This window comes from Notolepis coatsorum (genome assembly GCF_963971535.1).
Source record: "Notolepis coatsorum genome assembly, chromosome: 7".
NCBI classification, from domain to species: Eukaryota; Metazoa; Chordata; class Actinopteri; order Aulopiformes; family Paralepididae; genus Notolepis; species Notolepis coatsorum.
In genome coordinates this window covers 99,115,965-99,135,221 of record NC_140171.1, presented here as the reverse complement: position 1 = coordinate 99,135,221, position 19,257 = coordinate 99,115,965, and the positions used below count along the sequence as shown (strand labels likewise).

General features: G+C 46.1%; 1 protein-coding gene across 1 annotated transcript in view; it reads right to left on the bottom strand.

Moving 5' to 3' along the window:
* Positions 1-883: 883 nt before the first annotated feature.
* mgat3b (beta-1,4-mannosyl-glycoprotein 4-beta-N-acetylglucosaminyltransferase b) overlaps positions 884-19,257 on the bottom strand; it is a 175,730-nt gene continuing 157,356 nt past the window's right edge. Inside the window, exons 2-5 of the mRNA XM_084318754.1 lie at positions 11,879-12,305; positions 7,504-8,168; positions 2,936-3,218; positions 884-1,502 (exon numbers count right to left, since the gene is read on the bottom strand). Of these exons, the coding sequence (XP_084174880.1) occupies positions 1,005-1,502; positions 2,936-3,218; positions 7,504-8,168; positions 11,879-12,304 (1,872 nt within the window). The 5' untranslated portion in view covers position 12,305 and the 3' untranslated portion in view covers positions 884-1,004. The remainder of the gene's footprint in view (positions 1,503-2,935; positions 3,219-7,503; positions 8,169-11,878; positions 12,306-19,257) is intronic.

Genomic DNA, 19,257 nt, shown 5'->3' with positions numbered 1-19,257 from the left:
ACACACACACACACACACACACACACACACACACACACACACACACACACACACACACACACACACACACACACACACACACACACACACACACACACACACACACACACACACACACACACACACACAGAAGCAGGGATGATTTGGCAAGTCTCTACAAGTAAACCAAGATGGATGAATCTTTGTGGAGTATTTTCTCCGTGTTGGCGGGCGGGATATGCTAGTGAGAGGTATGACTATGAATACGACGCTCGACTGGGACGAGCGCGCGCGTGTGTCTGTATTTCTGGAGGGAGAATAATAATCACAAGGAGGAGACATCCACCCGTCTGTCAGGGAGAGCAGAGCGCGGACGTCGTAGAACGAAGTAAACATCAACAAAGAAAAAAAAACACAAGCCGTTTGCTTAATTTCTTTTTTTTCTCTCCACAGGTTTTGCGTTGCCTGCGAATGACCTTTCACCCCCAACCCACTACAGCAGCCCTGGACTGGCCTGTCAATCAAGAGCAAAGTTAAGGTGAGGAGAGGGAGGAAGGGGTGACAAAAAGAGAGAGAGAGAGCTTTGCCCCCCCCCACCCAACACCTTACCCCACCCTGCCGTGGAAGGGAGTAAGGAATCTGCGCCCCGGACCGATGTGTAAACATTGGCTGGGGGGCGCATTATAAATGAAAATATCATATCATATCATATCAATGAAGAATTTAATGATTTATCATCCAGTGGTTAATATCCTCTTGAAAACTCTCTCCAAAAGTCATGGTTTATGTCGCTGTTCCCTTTTGAACCCAAGCTAAGGATCTCTGACGGAGATATTTCATATCACTGCACCATCAGTGATCTGACCGGCGGATCTGTGTTCAGTATTGTTCCGCCGTGGAAGTAGTTCACGAGTACCGTGCAGCGCCCCCCCAACAATCAGTGCCGGGGGCCTTACTTAGGGGCCCCACCCTAAGTTTGTACTCAAGACCCTCCCACAGAGAGAGAGAGAGAGAGAGAGAGAGCACTACCCCTCGCCCAGCCCGGGCCGTCTGATGTAGGGGTTCTCCAGGAGGTAGCTGTACCTGTGGTAGTGCTCCAACATGTACCGGGGGGCGTACATGTGCTCTTTGGGGTCCGTGGAGGGGTACTCCTGCAGCGAGCCGTCGAACCAGCCCCCCGTCCGGATGAGGTCCCGGATGTAGCTCAGATCCCGCTTGTCCTCGTAGTCCCCCCAGCGGGGGAAGTCGCCGTTCTGCGCCGACACCAGCTTGAAGTGGATGCCCTCGGGTGTAAAGCACCAGGAGCAGTGCCAGCCGGCGAAGTGGAAGGGGCTGCCCACCGCCCACTGTACCAGGATGTGGCCAGTGTCGTTCTCGTACTTGCGGAAGCCCGGCATGGTGTAGTACTCGCGGCGCCGCAGGCGGATGCCGTCGCTGTCGTAGACGTCCCGGAGCATCCCCGCCGTGCAGCCCGACACCACCTCCAGGGAGCCCAGCTGCTTCCAGAAGAACCCGTACAGGGACTGCACGGCGCCGTGGAGGAGAGGAGACGACACAAGGAGATTTACGGTTAGTTTATTCATGCGACTAAATGGATTATTGGATTATGCATTTTATATAGCGGCTTTTATCCAAATCGCTTTACAATTTGTGCCTCACTTTTTACCCGTTCATTACATTTACATTTAGTAATTATTATCCAAAGCGACTTACAGGTTCTGTATGAGAAGTCAGCAGGAAGGGTACAACTCTTAAAGCCGAGTAACAATGATCATCAAACAGTGTTGAAACTTGGGTGCTGCAGTGTTGAGTGCATAGTAGTAAAGACATATTAGTATACGTAGTAGGAGGAGTGCATGATAGTATAAGACAGTAAGAAGGTTAGTGTTTTTATAAAAAAAATAATCAGATATTGATTGAAGAAGTGTGTTTTTAGTCGACGGCGAAAGATTGGTCGGGTTTCGGCTGTCCTAACTGCGGTGGAAAGTTCATTACATTGTGGAGCGAGGACCGAGAATAGGCGGCTTCACCTTGATGACCCATTCACTCACACATTCACACACAGACGGCAGAGGCGACCATGCGAGGTGCCAACCTGCTCACCGGGAGCACTTAGGAGTTAAGGGTCTTGCTTGAGGAAACTTCGACACGCTGCCCGGGAGGAGCTGGAATCTAACCCGGGAACCTCCGGATTACCAGTCGACTGCTCTACCTCCCCCTAGTGCAGTGGCCCGTTCAAAACATGGCTGTTTGGAGCCCGTGCCTGTTCGGAAAGGGGCGATCGATTGGCTGCTTGCACCGTTGTCGAGAACTGTGGTAAATAAATGGATCGCATTTATATAGCAGCTTTCATCCAAAACGATTTACAACTTGTGCCTCACTCACACATTCACACACAGACGGCGGAGGCGACCATGCAAGGTGCCGACCTGCTCACCGGGAGCAGTTATTGGTTAAGTGTCTTGCTCAAGGACACTTCGACACGCTGCCCAGGAGGAGCCGGAAACAAACCGGGAACCTTGCGATTAGCAGACTAGCGCTCTAGCTCCTGATTCACTGTCGCCCCGCACCGCCCCGCCCCGGGGTGCTGTTGAAAATTCAGCACACCTCCATCCAGATTTAGATGTTTAAAACATATGACTGAATCAGACAAGAGTATATTATCTGGGAAAACTTGGGGCATTTTATTTGACATTTTAGTCCAGTGTATGTCCTACACAGGAGCATGCCTATGTTCCCACAGCCCTATGTTCCCACATTTCCTTTTTTCATGAATTTGTATCCGATTTTATCCCCCTTTCTCTTAATTTGGTAGCCAATTACACCCAACCTAGTATCCAATTGTCCTCTGGTAGTAGAGGGTTCATCCAGGACCATAGGGCTGTGGGACCATTGGGCTGTGGGACCATTGGGTTGTGGGAACATAGGGCTGACCCCTCCTACACATCCCTAGTACCTTGCGCATGTGGATGGCGAAGGGCTCGGTCCAGCCGTCGAACAGCTTGAGGAAGAGGAGTCCCTCGCGGGCTGGGATCTCGTCCGCGTCGTTGATGACAAACACGTCATCCGGCCTGGCGCCAACCACCCTCGACATACCGTCGCGCGACAGGTAAGTACGGAGGTAGTCATCCGCGATCCACCCATCCTGCCGCCCGCCCTCTGGGAAGTGGTCCAGGAAAACATAGAGGATCTTATGGCGAACGTAGTCATACGTACCGTTCAGAAGCAGCCGCAGGAAGCTGAGAGGGAGAGGGAAAGAGAGAGAGAGAGGGGAAATAGAGAACAAGAGAGACAGCGAGAGAACAAGAGAAAGGGAGGGAGAGAAAGAGAGAGAGGAAAAGAGAGAGAGAGCACAAGAGAAAGGGAGGGAGAGAAAGAGACAGAGTGAGAGACAGAGAGAGACAGGAAGAGAGAGAGATAACAAGATAGACAGAGAGAGTGAAAGAGACAGAAAGGGAGGGAGAGAAAGAGAGACAGAGAGAGGAAAAGAGACAGAGAGAGAACAAGATAAAGGGAGGGAGAGAAAGAGAGACAGAGTGAGAGACAGAGAGGAAAAGAGAGACAGAGAGAGAACAAGAGTGAAAGAGAGACAGAAAGGGAGGGAGAGAAAGAGAGAGACAGATAGAGAGGAAGAGAAAGAGATACACAGAGAGAGATGAATAGAAAGAGAGAGACAGAGAACAAGAGAAAGGGAGGGAGAGAAAGAGAGGAGAAAGGGAGGGAGAGACAGAGACAGAAAGGGAGGTAGAAAAAGAGAGAGAGAGGAAGAGAAAGAGAGAGACAGAGAGAGAAAGGAATAGAACAATAGAAAGAGAGAGACAGAGAGATAACGAGAAAGAGAGAGAAGAGAAATAGAGACAGAGAGAACAAGAGAAAGAGAGAGAGAACAAAAGAAAGAGACAGAGAGACAGAGAACAAGATAAAGAGAGAGAACAAGAGAAAGGGAGGGAGGGAGAGACAGAGAGAGAGAACAAGAGAAAGGGGGGAGAGACAGAGAGAGAACTGCTTTTTATATAGCGCTTTTATCCAAATCACTTTACAATTTGTTACTCACATTTGACCCATTCACTCACACATTCACACACCGACGGCGGAGGCAACCATGCAAGGTGCCAACCTGCTCATCAGGAGCAATTAGGGGTTAAGTGTCTTGCTCAAGGACACATCGACACACTGCCCAGAAGGAGCGGGAATCGAACCGGGAACCTCCGGATTGCCAGACGACTGCTCTACCTCCTGAGCCACTGTCGCCCCCCTGGTTATAGATATATCCAGGGGCGTAGCTGGGGGGGGGGGGGTAGCTTAGGATGATTCCAAGGGCCCAGCACTGGGGGGCCCAAAACATTTTTTTTTTTTTTTTTTTTTTTTTTTTTTTTACTAGACATCACTCAGGTGTATTATTGATGCTCTCATTGATACTATGTTTGTTTCTGAAGTGTGTGTGTGTGTGTGTGTGTGTGTGTGTGTGTGTGTGTGTGTGTGTGTGTGTGTGTGTGTGTGTGTGTGTGTGTGTGTGTGTGTGTGTGTGAGATATATAGAGAGAGAGGGGGGGCTTTGGTAGACTATTGCATTGGTCCATTCATTGAAGATGAACGCAATGCGACATCCTTTACTAGGCTCACCCACCAACAGTGCAGGTGCTGAACTGCTGATCCGAATGTATAGGTAAAAACCATATTATGCGTTTTCATCAATAAAAAAATTTCCAAAAAAAATTCCGCTTGCACGCTCGCATTCACTGGGGGCCTACAAATACATTCTTTCATGGGGCCCAGAATCTGGAGCTACACCCCTGGATATATCCATATGTCTGACTTTCACACCAGTTCTTCCATTGCCGCTATTGATTCTGACTTAAAGTGTACGTTCTGAATTTTGGACTTCGAGGACCATTTTAAATCAAATCAAATCAAATGTATTTGTATAGCATGTGATGGAATAGCCCCCATGGGCTGTACAAGTCTTCTTGTACAAGTCAAGAAGAAACATCACAAAAGATCAAAAACCACCATAAAATCCATATATGCAACATTCGCAGACTTTCCCCAATGAAGATAAGGAACGACTCACAAAAAACCTAGCAATAGGAAAAATTGGAGGAGAGAAACCTCAGATGGGCTGTTCAAAGGGGATCCCCCAACTGGATGTAGGTGATAATATAGTGTTGCAATGGATGATAGATGGATGGAGAATAGAACAGGCGAGTAATTGGTATGAATGTATACAGTACATGTAATGAAACACACATGTACAGTATATATATACAAGGTAACAATAGTATCCAAAGTACATAAGAACATTTAAAAAAAATTATAAATAAAGCGAAGGACAAAAAAAAATGTCCTACTCAAAGGAGGTTTCAGCGTTAATGTCAGTGCTGGTAAAGACTGGAGTGGCAGGGATCCAGTGTGAAGAACAGCATGGAGTGTGCCGAGAAGGGACTAGGGCTTAGGGGTCCATATCTGAACGTACCCTTTATTGGCCAATACCTAGTACAAGTGACCAGATTCACTTCTTTTACATAACAGTATGGACTTAAGACCATGGTTAATTTCTCTCTTAACTTCTCACCTCTCATAAACATCAGTTATATTGCTCCAGTGATATTTCACGATACTCCAAATATAGTTCCCTCGCAAATGTTATTCAAGTCTAAAAATGTAACAGACGGTAGCTGTCTATTGGTTACATGACTCATGCTCAGAGCTAATGAAAAACCGGTGATTAGCTTAAGTTAAATCCAGTGATGCCACTAACGCGTTACTAAGTAACACGTTATTGTAATCTGATTACTTTTCCCCGAAAATAGTAATCTAACGCGTTAATCTTTACAAGCCAGTAATCTGATTGCAGTTACTTGTCCAAGTGGCTGTGCGTTACTATTTCGTTACTATCTCATCATAATGCAGGCGGAATGCAGTATTTTCTTTCGTTTTCTACAGTCAAATATACGTTTGGAGAGCTTTTCCTAGTATTGGGCAGTGACGTCACAGCATGCAACCTCGCGTGTTGATCCATGCTGGTGGGCGCGGCTGTTATTGTTATTATCAGGCTGACCTAAACTGCGAGCTAGCAGGGAGACGCTCGCGCTGGTAACGCTTTCTTGCACTGGAAGTTCACTAGTCTACTTAACGTGTGTCAGCTAAGCCGGGTGAAAAAAACATTCACTTTGCGGAGGAAACAAAATACTGTCTACCGCATATGGAATATACAGCACAGCACAACCATCGACTTCTACAGGACTCGGAGCGTCGGAGGTGCACCAGCCAAACAGTATGTTCCACCTTTGAGTTAAACATCTTTTGCATTGCACTATTCATGAACATGGAACACCATACTGCAGTATGTAGGTTGTCAGTACAGCTACATATCAGCCTACATGTGGTGTTATTGACCATTTATCTTTTGTGAAATCTATAGATCTATAGATTGATTGATTGATTGAAAAGTTTATTAACAGATTGCAGAATGGGTACAGTACAGTACAGCTCAATACATACAATTGTTAAGGGGATGCAGACCAGAGAAAGACTTTCGTCTTGTTTACATCAGGGTCCCCCATTTTCAATTCATCGTAACATATATGACATACATGACATACAGATAGACAGTACTGCTACATCTATACATTTGACATACCAGATTTGCAATTACAGTACTGTTTGTGATACAAAAAGAGTCCAGAAAGATAGGCCTACATGCCCTATTAGTACATTTTACTCAAACTGAGTACATTTTACTAAATCTTTTTTGTCATTCTTATGTTGTGGCAGCAGCAGGGACGACGACTTCGTAACCTAGTTACTTTCAAAGTAACTAAGTTACTCTGATAATCAAGTAATCAGTAAAGTAACTAAGATTACTTTTTAAAGGAGTAATCAGTAATCAGTAATCAGATTACTTTTACAAGTAATCTGTGGCATCACTGGTTAAATCACATTACGGTCATGTGTTTCCCAAATAAAAAAATAAAAACTATTTAAAATACATTATACCAGCTACTATCACAGTACTCCTTATGTTTTGATCCAAGTATGAATCCTCCAACTTTGACCGCAATCTAAGTAAAACAGCTACGTCAAGATGTTTACATGATCTGTGATCTAATTCCTATAATGAGGCTGTATGTGTATGTCACCGAATTTACCCAAGGGGATTAATAAAGTATCTACTGTATCTTATCTTAATTACTCTATACTATTAGATAATGTTAGAATCAGAGCATTGATGTGCATGTAAACATAGTCACATGCCGTCACACACACACACACACACACACACACACACACGTGGAGCTTCCTACAGGCGACATAGGCGGTTGCCTAGAGCGCCACTCAGAGGGGGGCGCCAAAGACTAGTACCCAGACTACCTTTTTTTGCTGAACAAGTGAACAGTTTTTGCGCCCCCCTCTATATCTGCAACCAATATTTTGACATTCAAAAAAAAAGTGGTGAAGCTTGCCTAGGGTGCCAAATGTGGTAAGTCCGGCCCTGCACACACATACACACACACACTGCTCTCACCGCAGTGGCCGCTTCTCTCCGTAGGCCGTGAAGTTGGACTCGCAGACCAGGAAGAGGTCCACCGCTTGGGCCAGCTCGTGGAAGCGCACGTGGAGCAGGTCGAACTCGTGGTTGACGTTGATGGCGTTGATGACCCTCCTCGGCGCCTCCCTGGGCGTCAGCCGCTCCTTGGTGGGCAGGTTGGAGTGGTAGACCATGGTGGGCACCCCGCAGTACGGCCCGTGCCAACCCGGCCGGCAGACGCACTTGACCAGCCGCTTCCCCCCCCGGGCCCGGGGCTTGGGAGGCGCGGATGTGGAGGAGGGCTGCTGGACCTGCAGGGGCCTCCGTAGACCCGACCCCCGTGACCCCGTCCCGGCTCCGGTCACCGCGGGGCCCCCTTGTTTCCCGAGGTCCTCCCTGGGGGCCGCGACCTCCGTCCCTTGTCTAAAGCAAAGGGCCCCGGCTTTGGTTCGGACAAAGTAGTGCGTTCTGTCGTCCTGAAGCTGGTGGGTGCGGGTGTGGAGGTCTCCCATGGATTCTAAAGTGTCTGGAGACGGAGCCCTGGGGAACGGTGGCACCTGGTGTTCTGGCCCGGCCGGGGCCTTCTCCACCGGGGGGTCGGGTCTGGCCGGCTGGGCCGGGTGGCTAGGGTACCAGGGCTTGAAGTGGTCTTCGCCTTGCTCCTGAGAAGGGACATTTGAGTAAGGGTTAGAAAAATGGCGTTTTAATGGTATTGCTGTCCTGAAAATCTCTCATCAGCAGCCTGGCTACCCCCCACCAAAGATTTAATACCTGTGCAAATTAAATGTAAGACTTTTTAATACCCTTTAAAGCCGTAAATTGAGAATTATTATTCATTTATTTGAATACAGTGTTCTGCAACTTTCACATACTTGATTGCACATTTCTCATCTTGTGATCAAAACAATGATCAACTCCCATCAAACCTCCACAGACCAAACAAAGAGAGCGTCGACTCTACAGTGTTCTGCAACTTCCTCAATTGTCCCATGAGGCGTTCAAACATTAACCCTCTTAAAATGTCCGCTAAAGGTTAATATATTAAGTGTATAATGACAACCCATGTCCCAAGTATAAAACTGCTGTATTTCATACCTAACTGCTGGCTACAATAATGGAACAGTTCTTCCTGGTACCTTGAGAATGGTTTCAGGGTCAGAGCATTTTTTTTTAACCATACAAATCAAAAACAAGCTCTTTATCTTTATAACCTCAGGGCACATTCTGAGAAATGAGAAGGAAGTAAATGAAACAAATGAATGTTCTGCACTTGATGTTATGATAATGAAGTACTGTATACTAATATGGTCAGCAGATATAATGAAGTACTGTATACTAATATGGTCAGCCGATATAATGAAGTACTGTATACTAATATGGTCAGCAGATATAATTACTGACAATAGATGGAGTTGATATAGAGAGAGTTAATGAATTTCGTTTTCTTGGTGTGATTATGGATGATAAATTAACATGGAAATCGCACATAGCACACGTTAAAAAAAAGATGTCCAAGAGTATTTTTGTTAGAGTATGAGGCAATGAGAACACTCTACTGTTCACTCATCTCACCTTATATCAGTTATTGTGTTGAAGTATGGGGGAATACTTATGGGACCAATATAAAACCATTATATATACTACAGAAGAGGGCCATAAGAATCACACATAAAGTGAGTTATCGAGAACACACAAATACATTATTTATTAAATCTAGAATAATTAAACTTGAAGACATGGTTAAGTTTCAAACAATGTTAATTATGTTTAGGGCAAGAAATAATACACTGCCAGAAAAACTACAAAATCTTTTTCATTTAGAAAGTGAGTTTAGTAGGAGAAAATACAATTTTAAACATCAGTTTGCACGTACCACACTTAAACAGATGTGTCCTTCAGTTATTGGTGTAAAGTTGTGGAATTCTCTCCATAGCGAGTTTAAGGGGTGTAGTAGTGTTTATCTATTCAAATTATAAAAAAGAAATATTTACTCAGTATGAAAATCAAATGTGATCTGAATGGTGAGATCTTTTCTTTTCTTTTTTTTCTCTCTTTTTCTTTTATTCTTTATTATTATTATTAAATTTTTTCCTTGTTTAACTGTGAATTGTGAGTTTCTTGTATAATGGTATAAATTATTATTTGTATAAATTAGGTTGTACGCCGACCATTAAGAAAATACTTCTTTAGTTTAGGAATAAGGGGCAGGTAACTATAATATTTATTCCTCTTCCTGCTCCTTTTGTCCATGGAATGTTATTTATGATTGTGTAATGAAGAAACTCTGATTGTATGATTCCATGTGGCAAATAAAAACTCTGAATCTGAATCTGAATATAATGAAGTACTGTATACTAATATGGTCAGCAGATATAATGAAGTACTGTATACTGTAGTCAGCAGATATAATGAAGTACTGTACTGTAGTCAGCAGATATAATGAAGTACTGTATACTATAGTCAGCAGATATAATGAAGTACTGTACATACTATAGTCAGCAGATATAATGAAGTACTGTACATACTATAGTCAGCAGATATAATGAAGTACTGTATACTATAGTCAGCAGATATAATGAAGTACTGTACATACTATAGTCAGCAGATATAATGAAGTACTGTACGTACTAGGGATGCCCCGATCACGTTTTTTGCCACCGATAGTCGTGAACCATATCGGCCGATACCGATCCGATACCGATAATTTTTGATAAAAAGAATTATTTTATATATTTATTTTTTATTTTTTATAAAATATATATATTATATAATTAGACTTGTACTTGTATTATCTGCGAGACATCGCCACCACGCAACAAGTCAAAATGCTCGCTATCTGCAAACAGCTCCACTGTCTGTGTACTAGTAGCCTCCAGCTACAGTCAGGATTCTCCGGCGCTGCAGCTGGACCCTAGTATTGGTATAAATCACATTCAGCAAGCCCTCAGCTCGAATACGCATCGAATCAATGTTATAAGACATTGATATCAGGAGCTATCTGTAGCTACTGCTAGCCAGCTATATAATGTTAAGACGACGCCTCAGTGAACTATTTAGTTCAATGGGACATTTCGTTTTGAACAGTGAACTAACGAGCTAGCTAACGTGAACTAACGGAGGTATCAACATGCACTACTAGACTTGCTGGAGCATTTGTTGATATCAGGAGCTATCAGTAGCTAGCCGGCTAGATACCAGTTAGACAATGCCTACTAAAAGTGAATAGTTGACTGGGTAATTTTGTTTAAACAGTAACGATAGCTAGGTAGCTAACGTTAGCTCACGTCGAATGCACTATAGACTCGAGCAGAGCCTCCTCTCAGTCCTGTGTTTACAAACTGTACACTGGTGCGGGCGGGGCAAGGGAGGAGGAGTAGCGGTAGTTTGCAGGTCATGTGTGTCTGAGACAGACAGCGAGTGAGATCTCCGCTTGATCGGTTTCCGCGATCGGCGAATATGACTCATTATCGGAATTCACCGATCGCATATTTATACTGATTATCGGCCGATAACGATCGGTGGCCGATCGATCGGGGCATCCCTAGTACGTACTATAGTCAGCAGATACAGTTGTGATTGGAGGATCAAGAAAAGAGGGCGGTTCCAGATAAGTCAATCTTTTCATTAGTTGTGACACTTTCCAAACAAATGCTCAATAATATAATAATATATATATATTAGGGTGGTCCTTCGTGAGGGGTACATTTTCAAATTCATTTATTTTAAGCTCCAACCACCGGAATTCATTATAGTAGTCAAGAAAACTCTTTTCCTCCATCTGACAACATTTACCCCTCCCTCGTCAACCTTGAAGTTTCACCCTGAGAATGCCAGAGTAGGGCTACCATACCTTTGTGCCAACATGAATTTGAAGGAAATCTTAAATCTTAATGAGGGGTGTCTAAAATGTGTGTTTTTTGTGGGGAATTCGAATATGGGCTTATTTATCGGATAGGTTAACTCTAACCTACATCATTTTGGATTTCAAAATGGCGATTTGACCATTTTTAACCCCTTGGCCAGACATGGGTGCCAACATGAATCTGAAGGAAATCCTATCATGCAAGGTGTCTAAATTATGCATTTCCTAATGGGAAATTCAAATACGAGTACATTTTGGGGATAGGATAACTCTAACCTACATCATTCTTTATTTCAGAATCCCATTACAAATGTATGTAGACAGAGTCAAGTACACAGGATCAAATCCCATTACAAATTATGTAGATAGTCAAGTATACAGGTTCAAATCCCATTACAAATGTATATGTAGACATAGTCAAGTACACAGGATCAAATCTCATTACAAATGTATATGTAGCTAGAGTCAAGTACACAGGTTCAAATCCCATTTCAACATTCCAGCTCTCACCTCAGGAGTGTCCCCTCGTTTTGGTTCCTCTGGTCTCTCCCAGGGGTGGGGTGGCGCTGGCTCCTCCCTCAGCCTCGTCTCCAGCCCCGCCCTCCCGGGGATTCCCGCGCCCCCTACCGCGACAAACCCTGCCCCAATCCCCATCCCCGTTCCGCCAACCCCGCGGGGCTTGGCGTCTGAGAAGCGGGGGAGGACGGGCAGGGGAGGGGCCTCTTCGGGGGAGGCGGGGCTCAGCAGAGTGCCCGCCACACCCCTCTCCCTCCAGAAGAAGCCGGTCACCATGATGAAGGACTTGATGTTGGGGTAGGGGGCGGAGAGCTCGCGCAGCAGGGAGACGTAGTGGAGGGCCTTGTAGTAGTGCAGGAAGGAGATGACGCACAGACCCACCGTGCAGAGCAGGAACACCCTGTGCCTTCGCATTTTCATCCTGCGAGGAGGAGAGAAGAGAGGAGGAGAGGAGTAGGAGAGGAGAGGAGGAGAGAAGAGAGGAGGAGAGGAGAGGAGGAGGAGAGAAGAGAAGGAGAGAAGAGAGGAGGAGAGGAGTAGGAGGAGAGGAGGAGAGAAGAGAAGGAGAGAAGGGGAGGAGAGAAGAGAGGAGAGGAGGAGAAGAGAGGATGAGAGGAGAGGAGGAGAGGAGGGGATGAGGAGAGGAAGAAATAAAGAAGGAAAGAAAGAAAGAAAGGTCAGTGCACCAGAAACGTGACCAGACGTCAACTGACTCATGTAGAGATGCAGGGTTTTGGTTTTGGTCTGGAGTGGTGCTGAGTGGAACTAGGGGCGTGGTCCAGAGGGGGGCTGTGCCCCTTGTCCGGGACGAAAACAAATGTGCAATAAAGAAAGCCATTTGCTGTAATTTCCTGCAACTTAAAAAACATAATTTCAATGAAATAGCAAACACAAGGGTTCCAAATAAGTTTAACGTTTAACACAAAAACACACACACAGACACACACAGAGGACTGGGCCCCAAGCTTTCACTGCCAAAAAATTAAACGTTGTATTTTTGTATTATTATTTTAAATGTTTAAACACATATTTAAACACATGGTGGCGCTAACTAGGGATGGGTACCGAATTCGGTACTTTTAAAAAGGTACTTACCGAAACACGTCGGTACTACCGAGTATCGATTCACATGAGATACCATAATTATTATATATATATTTTTTGCACTTATTATAATAATTTTTTTACCTTTTTTTTCCCATGTCAACGTTCACACGCACAATATACGTATCAGGGCCGACGTTCCACTCTACTGGTTAAAGTTGCTTACTCGTGAGTAGTACGTTCGTTGATAAAGAAAAATAAGGTCCACAGCCGCTCCGGTGTAAAACAAAGATATCGATATGGTTTATTTCTCTTTCAGGTGAGGAGGAATTTTCATGATTCGAGTCGGCGGTGATTTTGTAGACTGGGAAAATACAGTTTTCTTACCTTCTAGTAGTGACGTGAATATTTAGGAAAATAGCTTTAGGATCACTTCTGTAAAGAAAGACTTCGCTGTGGAAGAGAAATAAACCATTTGGATATCTTTGTTTTACACCGGAGCGGCTGTGGACCTTATTTTTCTTTATCAACGAACGTACTACTCACGAGTAAGCAACTTTAACCAGTAGAGTGGAACGTCGGCCCTGATACGTATATTGTGCGTGTGAACGTTGACATGAAAAGATTTTCTTTTTATTTTTTAATTTTTATTATTATTATTATATATATATATATTTTTTAGTGGCATCTCACGTGAATCGATACTTGGTAGTGCCGACGTGTTTCAGTAAGTACCTATAAAAGTACCGAATTCGGTACCCATCCCTAATACACACACACAGTGTGGTACATATACTCACACAAGCATCAGCCAATCAAATCAAATTCAGAGATGGTTGGTGAATTATATTGTGCCGCGAGCGATGTACTATCTTTATATTAGGCCTCAGAGTCTCAAAACCAACGTTTGGGTTGCATTTGTAAAAAGGCGGGGGGAAAACGCTAATGGGGACATTCCAAGACATTTAGAGAGAGAGAAGGAGAGAGAGAGGCTAGGGAGTGGGTTTGAATCGAGGAGGGGTTTATAATCTATGAGGAAGATTTAAGATAAACAAACACTGATGAAGGCAGGAACATCTCTTCCCTCTCATCCTCCTTTTGATATCAGTACTTCCACAAATAGAGGAACTTTATTACTTTCTGTTGTGTAAACATGGGAGCCCACCATGGCCCACCAGTTTTGATTGGCTGGCCAGTTCATCGCCGTGGAAATGGCTGCCGGGCCCCCAGGTCATTGGTGCACGTTCACAGAAAGCAGGTTGTTTAATGTTGGCTCATAGTCTTCTAATATGAATACATCCTTGACGTTTGTCTCTATCCATGCCTTTACTTGCACCATAACAATATGTGATTCTTAATCCTCTCATCAGTGTAATGGAGATGCATACATTCCAACGTAAGTGTAACTGAGGGGTACAATTCCCTGACTGTATTGTTAGATATGATACTTACTACCACTACCTCTTGTACTTTAGACTCTGGCCACCCAGTACTAGGTATAAATAATTATGATAAACACTCCCACCTGGTGAAACGGATCCAACACAAATGTACCAAGTCGAAAGTCTGCGTTTAATAATAATACATAGCAAAAGGTATGTACAACGATCACTTAATTACATTTATGATTTGAAATAGTATGCACTTTTATGGCAAATGAGTATTCGTAGGTAGATCAATATCGAATGTCCAATCTCTGATTGCGCAGGAAGCAAATATACAACCTGGAATATTTAGGGAACAATAGCAATGATACTTGAATGATTATATAGCTGGATACACTAGGGGAAGGTTCCGACTGCTTGTAGGACAGCTGGAGGGGGGGGGTAGAGTCTGGCTGTATCCCGTCTGGCCGAGGGTATCCTGGGAGAGCCCACAGTCGTGCGACCCGGTGCCCAGCGATCCTCGATCCACAGATGAAAGCAGTTGGACTCTCTGTGGCCGGCGTCCTCCGGTCCACGATGGAGAGACGTGAGGCGACCTCGTCGTGTAGAGCGTCTTCTCACCTGTCGTCCTCTCCGGGGGGGGTATTTCCAACACACCGCAGTGTTGGCCTTTATCCATAGAATAATCAAAGTACTCAAAGCATAATCCAAGCCGGGGAAGGCTAGCCGTCGTCGGTAGAATAATCCAATATACAGGTCCACTCGCTCTTTGGCCTGGAGCTCCTCGGGTGCAGCTTCACGTGGGGTCAACCACCCTGGATAAGCGTCCAGCTGATGCCCGAAACGATGGGGGTGCTGATTACTATAGAACTCTTACCGCACGAGGCACTACATATGAATAGACTATTATTAGCTTAATAGAATACGTCCAACTCGACGATATAGTGCCAAATATGACTATTCAAATATTAATATACACGATGTCTCAATGCCGATACTGGGCCGAATTGGCCTTACTGCCCACACGTGGTTCGCGGGGAGGCTTTTGCGTCTGTCACTCTGTTGGAGGGTAAGGAACTGGACTAAAAGAAAGCTCTACTTTAATAGCGCAGTATATATACGCACTATGAACAAATAGTACCATTAGTGGTGCGGTAGACATATTCCTACGCGGAACTAGGACTTGTCCATACATGTTGAGCGGTACGATTGAACCTGGTCTGAGGGGTATGGCGACCTGGCACCAAGGTCTCGTCCAATGGTAGAATGGAGACTATTATGGGATGTTCAGTAGACGAGAAGGGATATTCAATGCATATTGTACAAGGAATATACAAGGGATATCAGGGGATATACAAATACAATTAAATATATATATATAAATAAATATATATATTCGGTTTAATCTGATCCTTCAGAACAGCCGCCCCCTAATTGGTCCCAACCCAATTAGTTAAGCAGAGACAGATTAACCGCACTGTCTACCACTCAAGGGTTCGCTGTAAGGGTCAGTCAACTCACAAAGTCATAGGGTCATGGTCATCATCGATTGTGTCTGGGAGTCGGGGCAGTTCTATGAGCCTCGCCACAGGACGGGTGTAAATGCGCCCCTGGACGAGTACTTCAGCTGCTCGGACCTTGCCATCGGCACCGGTGATCACTTTGCTTACGCGGCCAGCCGGCCACATAGCTCTGGGTAGTGACTGGTCAATAATCATGACGACTGTTCCTTCCGTCAAATTGTCTCTCTCTTTTACCCACTTCTGGCGGGTCTGTAGAGACGGTAGGTAGTGCAGTAGGAAACTGCTCCAAAACTTGTCGGCTAATACTTGGCTGTACCTCCACATTCGTCGGCCGTTCGCTTCTTCAGGCCGGTACATTGTCTGGGGTAACGCGGGATCTAGCCGCCCCATCAGGAGGGTGTTGGGGGTGACTGGGTCGACATCTGCTACATCACTGGAGACGTAACCGAGGGGCTTTGAGTTCAATACTCCCTCAATCTCTGTGAGGACTGTCATTAGGACTTCTTCCGCCACAGTCTGGGCCCCAAGTACTGCGTACAGGGCTGTCTTTATAGAACGTACTTCTCGTTCCCAAGTTCCACCGAAGTGGGGTGCGTTTGGGGGGTTGAATTGGAAGTCAATCTGGGCTGGAGCGAGGTGGGTCTTAAGTTCTGGGCCCATAGCTTGGAAGCTCTCCCTCAGCTCTCTTTCTCCGCCTTTGAAGTTTGTCCCGTGATCGGACAATAATGTAGACGGTTTTCCTTTCCGTGATGTGAATCTTCGGAAGGCCATAAGGAATGAGTCTGCGCTCATGGTCGGAAGGAGCTCGATATGTATCGCTCTGGTGGTCATGCATTTGAATACAATACCCCACCGCTTCTCGGTGCCTCTTCCTTTCTTTATGTGCAGCGGGCCAAAACAGTCCATGCCTGTTGAGTGGAATGGCTTGTCGCCGAGTCGGAGGCGACATGGAGGTAGGTCAGCCATCCGTGGTATGCTGGGCTGCGCGCGCCACTTTCGGCAGTCTAGACAGGTTCGCTGGAAGCGTCGCACCGCCTCTCTTCCTTGAAGTATCCAGTAACGACGTCTGATTTCCGCGAAGACTCTCTCTGCTCCTGCGTGGTGTACATCCTCGTCGTATTTCTTTATAATCAGCTCTGTGACCTTGTGTCGGCTGTTCAATACGATCGGGTACTTAATGTCATCCGGTAAATTGGGGGCTCTCCGCAGGCGACCACCCACTCTGATGAGGGTATGTGTGTCACTCTCGGGGGCCAGATGAATCAATCTGCTGTCTGATGGGACGGGCTTTCCTCCCTGTAGACAGTCTAGTTCATCGGGGAACGAGTCTCTCTGGGCTCGTTGCAGTAGAAGCAGTTCTGCTTCCTCGTAGTCAGCTGCTGACATATCAGCGGGGGACTGAATCTCTGGGTGGTGCCGCAGGAATGTCCGTTGCTGCGCACTCTCTATGGTAATGCAATCGTCTATGTTGGGGTCTGCGGAGACAACAGTGCTCAATCCACAGAACATGGGTTTCTTATTCTCAGCCTCCTCGTCACTTGCTTCCCTCGGGGTGGGCGTGGGCCAATCTCCTTCCGGGAGCTTGAGGAATGCTGGTCCGTCACTGTAGATGTTATGACGGGTTAAGTCATCTAGGGACATTCCCCGGGTGATGACGTCAGCTGGGTTGTGTTTTGTATCAACATAGCGCCAGTTTGCTTCTCCGGTTAACTCTCCGGTTAACTCTTGAATCTCAGTGACTCTGACTCCCACGAAGACTTTGTATTTGCATGAATCCGATTTGATCCAGGCGAGTACTGTCGTGGAATCTGACCACAGGATTGTTCTATGCACCGGAATGGTGAGCTCACGTTGGATGAGCGTGGCTAGATGCGCTCCTGCGAGGGCTGCGCAGAGCTCTAGACGTGGGATAGACTGTTGCTTGCGTGGGGCTATTCTCGAGCGGGCGAGGATGAATGCTGTGTAGATCTCTCCCCCCTCTTCTTGGGCCCGCAAGTAGGCTACTGATCCGTAGGCGACCTCGGAGGCGTCACTGAAGACGTGTAAATCCATTTTACATGTCTCTGGCCTCACCGTGGGTGGGAAGTAGCTTCGGCGTATATTAACGCCTGGGAGTGAGTGGAGTTCCATCTCCCACTCTCTCCAGGTGGATTTAAGGTGTGCGGGAATGGGGTCGTCCCAGCCCTGGTCCTTGTCCCACAATGCTCGTACAATCATCTTTGCCCTGGTGGTGTACGGTAGTATACATCCTAACGGGTCATATTGTCGGGCGAGTGTTCTGTACACACTCCGTCTGGTGGTCGGTATTGCCGTCGACCTTCCCTGCTCCGTGGTCAGGGGTTTGTGTCTATAGTGGAGCGAGTCTGTTTTGAAGCGCCACACTAGTCCTAGTGTCATCTCTTGGGCTTCTCCTGGGATTGTGGCCATCCAGGTCTCGCTGCTCGCTGCCTTGTCCTCGGAGGAGAGGCTGCGCAGTACGTGCGGGTCGCTGCTGGCCCACTGCCTGAGATCAAAGCCGCCTTTGATCAGAGAGGCGCGGAGTTTAAGTAGGAGAGCCTCGGCTTCTTTCTGGGTCGAAACGCTTTGTAGACAGTTATCTACGTAGAAGCTGTTCTTCACACTGTGTCGGACCTCTTCGTCCGCTGCTGGGTCCTCTGCGACATGTCTCTGTAGTGCAAATGTAGCACAGCATGGGCTGCATGTAGTTCCGAAAGGGAGGACTTCCCATTGGTAGATGGCTGGGTGCTCATCTCCTGGCCTCTCTCTCCATAGGAACCGCAACAGGGGCTTGTCCTCCTCTACTAATCTCACCTGCAGGAACATCCCTTTGATATCCCCGCTGATAGCCACCTTGTCCTGGCGGAAGCGGAGTAGTACGCCTAGTAGGGAGGGGCCGAGTGTAGGACCGGGCAATAGCTCTTTATTCAGATTTTGGGATCCGATCTGGTAGCTGCAGTTAAACACGATGCGGTCTTTGCCGTTGTAATGAACCTTGTGGTGGGGCACGTACCACGATTCAGTCGTCTGGTCGGCCTCTTTAATGTCAATCTTTGTGACGTGTCCCGCTGTGATGAGCTTCTCAATCTCAGCGCGGTATACACTTTCTTGGGCGGGGTCCTTGGCTAAGCGCCGCTCTGTGTTTAGTAGGTACCGCTCTGTGGCGTCTTTCTTTGCGTGAAAGGTAGGCATCCCTTCCCGCCGCAGGAGTGGCGTGGCGTATCTCAACACGCCGCTGACTGGGACTCTTTGTTCCCGTCTCGAGGAGGTTAATGGCGTAGATGTCGTCTTTAGAGCGAATGTCTTTCTTTTCGTTCTTAAAGGACTTCCATAAAAACAATGAATGAACACTACACAACAACAACCACCAAACACACATAGCACACACATCCACACGCACACACTCACTTTAAACAAACACACT